This window comes from Dipodomys merriami, unplaced genomic scaffold (assembly GCF_024711535.1).
Source record: "Dipodomys merriami isolate MVZ:Mamm:240054 unplaced genomic scaffold, mDipMer1.0.p SCAF_25, whole genome shotgun sequence".
Taxonomy (NCBI): Eukaryota; Metazoa; Chordata; class Mammalia; order Rodentia; family Heteromyidae; genus Dipodomys; species Dipodomys merriami.
Genome location: NW_027203937.1, coordinates 22,202,897 through 22,207,809, shown reverse-complemented (window position 1 = coordinate 22,207,809; position 4,913 = coordinate 22,202,897). Strand labels below are relative to the sequence as shown.

Below are 4,913 nucleotides of genomic sequence, written 5' to 3'. Positions count from 1 at the left end.
TTGCCAGGATAAAAAGTGATAATGACATTGAGTCCTATGTGCAAATAATTACAGCTGATCTTTGGTAGGCCCAGAATCTGGGCTTTCTCAGGGTCTTGAGCTGATTAAGCAAAGACTTTATCAGTTCCCCATGCTCTGACCCTGGGATCTGTGTTATATTAGTCCCATCTCCATCACTGTGATCAGGAGAAATTGACTCATATGGTGCCACAAGAAAGCAAGATTGTCCCACAGAATCCTACTTGAGTCAGCAGGCAGAGAAAATGTTGCTCAGTATTTGGCTTCTTTCCTCAGGTCAGAGTAGATTCAGAGTCTGTAAAAGAGGATTTGAAGGGATCTGAAAACCATTACACTGGATTTTAGAAAAGGGAAGGCAGTATAGGGATAACATCTGGATTTAAATACTTCAATGTTTCTATACAGAAAATAGAGGAGCTGTACCATTAAACTCATTGTGGGCAACTGATAAGATGAAAAACAGATTCTTTTTCAATGATAGAGCTAACATGACATCAAAGACAGCGACCGCTTACTAGTTTAAAGATTTTAATAAAGAGACAACACTTTATTTAGTGGGATACGTGTTCTCAATGAGAAGTTCATTGCACTTCTGAATCCATTCAATGAAAGGATTCTAAAAGAACAAATTTTAAAGCTTTTAAGGCACTAAGTCATTTTTGTAGTCATTGGCACTGATATTTATTTTTTGGAAATGTGTAAAATGTTAAGGATTACAGTAGTATTTTTAGCCAAAAGCACTACATTCTTATTGAAATTACAACTAATAATATTTTCTTCTATGAGTAAAAAATCATAGCATTATGTTAACATGACTTGTTAAGATGACTCTTGAAAGGTATAAAATTGTGAAGATACATGTGCAATATGGAGACTCCTTTGGATAAATAATTGAAGAAGGATTATGAAGTTATGTCAGAAATATACTAAATAGTTTGACATTTGACATCTTCAGTTATAAAGGTTACAGAAACATGGAAAAATGTGGTTGATAGTGTTAAGCAAAAATGTAAATTAAGCTTGAAATATATCATATGTTTTATATATAAATGCTACATATATCCCCATACTAAAATAATTTAAAATGCATTATGAGGCATAATAATGCTAATAAAAAATCTAGGGCACAGGAATGAATTTTCCATAGCTGCTACATAATATAGAAGACAATGAAAGAAAATACATGCACAAAGGATTTGTAGATCCTTCGGCTTTACCTGAAAGGATTTGAGGCTTAGCTGAAAATGAAAGCCAAGGAAAGATGTACATAAATGAAAATTCCAGACATGGAAATAATTCTTAAATAAGTTAAAGTAAGTTTTATTTGATAATAGTTGAAAGAAATGCTGTAAAGTTATTTACATTCTCAGAAGTTTTCATATTTATACTTATAAACTTTTTAAAAAAATAGTCTTTACTGAATCTTTATTATGGTGGTTATAGTTTCTTTTCTAGTTAAATTTTCATTATTGTCTTAGGGATGCTTCAAAGCATAGTAACTTTGTCTTTGTTCTGACAAAAATCACAAACATGGAAGAAGCTCTAACGTCTTTAATCACAAGAGAGCAAAAGTTGTGCACAGGTGGCTCCTGCCTATAATCCTAGCTAATCAGGAGACTGAGATCTGAGTTCAGGGACATTGCCAGGCTTTGAGTTCAAGCCCCATGACTGATGAAACAAAACAAATATTAAAGAGCTGAACAAATCAGTGAGTGATAAGGCACAGTTTGGTTTAATAGTTTCATCATTAAAAATACCAGGTATAAAGCCACCTACTTCTTTTGATGTATTGCTTTAAGAAAAATGATTGAGAATGTGATTGTCTCAAATTTATTATATTTGGCTATATTATTCCTTTTATGCTGGATGCAATTTGCATGATTCTGATTCTGTGAATTGCAGGACATCCAAATGATATAGGGTCTGCTAAAATAAAAATTATAGATGGACACATACTACCTTAAATAAGCACTGTTACATTAATACTTTTACTTCTATAGGCACTTCATAAATGTTAAAGAAAATGAAATCAACATATTTATAGGTATATTCATGAATACTTTCATCACAGGTTTGTCTGGCAGTCATTACATTGTCTGATGGAATCTCTGGTGGATGGGAACCACACTGCAGTGACAGAGTTCATTTTATTGGGCTTAACACATGATCCAGTCCTTCGAGTCATCCTCTTTATCATCATCTTGTGCATCTACCTGGTGACTGTATCTGGAAATTTCTGCACAATCCTTCTCATCAGAGTCTCTTCTCAGCTTCACCACCCCATGTACTTTTTTCTGAGTCACTTGGCTTTTGCTGACATGATCTTTTCAACTTCTGTCACACCAAACATGCTTGTTAACTTTCTGGTGGAGAGAAATACAATTTCCTATCTTGGATGTGCCATCCAGCTTGATGGGGTCATTTTCTTTGGGACAGTTGAAGGTTTCCTTTTGGCAGCCATGGCCTATGATCGCTTTATGGCTATCTGTAACCCATTGTTATATTCAACCAAAATGTCCACACAAGTCTGTGTGCGATTACTTGTGGTAACTTACATAGGAGGCTTCCTTAATGCTTTCACCTTCACCCTTTCTTTCCTTTCTTTACTTTTCTGTGGATCAAATAGAATTAATCATTTTTTCTGTGATTTTGCTCCTTTAGTTGAGCTCTCCTGTTCTGATGTCAGTGTCTTTGCAGTTGTTCCGTCATTTACTTCTGGTTCAATCATTGTGGTCACAGTGATTGTCATAGCCATCTCCTATATCTACATCCTCATCACCATCCTGAAGATGCGCTCCACTGAGGGCAGCCACAAGGCCTTCTCCACCTGCACCTCCCACCTCACTGCTGTCACTCTGTTCTATGGGACAGTTACATTTGTTTATGTGATGCCCAAGTCCATGTATTCCACTGACCAGAACAAAGTGGTGTCTGTCTTCTATACTGTGGTGATCCCCATGTTGAACCCCCTGATCTACAGTCTCAGGAATAATGATATTAAGGAGGCTCTGAAGAAAAATCTTAGTAGAAAAATATTTTCCTAGTGATGTGTGCTAGCTTTTAGGACTTTATAGTAGTAATATCCCACAAATATAATAAGAAATTGACTTTCTGTGCTTAAAATATATCTGTAGGGGGGCTTGGAAGGTGGCTCAGTGGTAGAGTGCTGGCTTTGCATACATGAGGCCCTGGCTTTGATTCCTCAGCACCAAATAAGCAGAAAAAATCCAGAAGTGCTGCTGTGGCTTAAATGGTAGGGCACTAGCCTTGAGCTGAAGAGCTGAGGGACAGTGCCCAGACCCAGAGTTCAGGCCCTATGACTAACAAAAAAAATGTATCTATGGATATCTCCTTAGGTAGTATAGAGTTTTTCAGGAACTAGCAAGGTTTAAAGTTTTTATGACACAGAATTTGAGGGGCTCATGATTCCTTTTAAAAGGATGGTAGGGGGAAAACAAAGGAGGAGGCAACAATGCTCAATAGGAAATGTACTCACTATCTTGCTCATGTAACTATAACCCCTCTATAACATTTTTACAATAAAAATGTTCAAAAAATGGAATTAAATTTGTAAACTAGAACATAAATTGAGTTACATTAAATCAGATATGCTACAAATATTTTTTTCATATTTTCTTTTAAGCTTTTTTGTGGTATTAAGGTTATTATAATTTATTGCTCTTTGATCTTATGCGCCCCTCCACAAAGGCTTTTGTGCTACATGGTTTGCTCTATGTAAGGATACTATTGGAAATGGTGGAAATTTTCAGAAATTGAGTCTAGTGGCGATTTTTTAGTTGATCGGGAGCTTGCCTCAAATAGAATCGCAGGCTCTTTTTGAATGTTTGAATGTTTCTTTTGTTTACTTTGCTTCTTCTATCTTTTTATTTACCTGAGCAATAGGTGACTTGTTTTGTCCTACTATATGTCACCAAAGGCCCAAAGTCTCATCAGGGATTGAACCCCTCTAAAGCTATATGCCCAAATCAACATTTTTTTTCACTTTGCAAGGGGATTATCTCAGTCATGGGTTACAACAATAGAATAATAGAATAGAACAATAGAATGCTGACTAACAAATAGTGCAATCCTTAGGCCATATCAATGTTAGCCTCAGCTAATCATTGGATAAGCTTGAGATCTCTAGATATGACTTTAGTACATTTGAAGAGAAATGATAAAATACTATTAGAGATTAACAGAGCTTGGAGATGGGGGATTAGCTTCATAAAAACATTCTTGTCTGTATTCTTGGCCTCTTATGAAAGCATAATAAAGTGGTCACTATAGAAGAACAGAAGGAGCAACCTTGATTAAACTGTGAATTCCACTGTTGGGTCCAAACAGGTCCAATATCCTCTGCTAGAAGGCTTGGGTTCCATGAGATTCTAAGGGCTCAATGAAAGAGAACATGCACAATAATTTTTAACAAGAGAGCCAAGCTTCTAGAGAGACAAAAATGCCAAGATTTAGAATGACTTCATGATCAGACCCATATGCTGCCTAAGGTTCTAGATCAGAGTTAATATCTGGTATTTAAAATTGTGACTGCTGGAGAAACATCATCACTCTTAGTGTGCTAGTAGCCATATTACTTACTTTTCTTTCTTTTCCTTTTTAGAAAACAACTTTTTCTCTCAGACATATACTAATTATATCTACTATATGTCAGATATGTCTGAGACAAGCAGAAACGGTCAGATAAGTTGATGTTAGGTGAATTGATCCCCAAGATAAGGATTCAAATGTTTTTTTCTTTCTTGCGATTGTTTCTAACATATTTATAAGATGATTTCTTTGTTGCTTTGTATGTCCCTCCCCCACAGTATAACCCCTGTTTTCACTGTATGTGATGTTGGTATACTTTGTGCAGGGGAAGGGAAATAAATTGTTTA

The 4,913-nt window shown here is 35.7% G+C and overlaps 1 protein-coding gene across 1 annotated transcript; it reads left to right on the top strand.

The window, feature by feature from the left end:
• Positions 1–2,117: 2,117 nt before the first annotated feature.
• Positions 2,118–3,062, top strand: LOC138836283 (olfactory receptor 5P6-like). Its single transcript, XM_070034776.1, has one exon. It carries the CDS (start codon positions 2,118–2,120, stop codon positions 3,060–3,062), a length of 945 nt encoding a protein of 314 aa, XP_069890877.1.
• The last annotated feature ends 1,851 nt before the right edge of the window (positions 3,063–4,913 follow it).

Coding starts and splice junctions, on each gene's coding strand:
- LOC138836283 (XM_070034776.1), top strand. CDS start 2,118: ATGGAATCTCTGGTGGATGGGAACCACACTGCAGTGACAGAGTTCATT.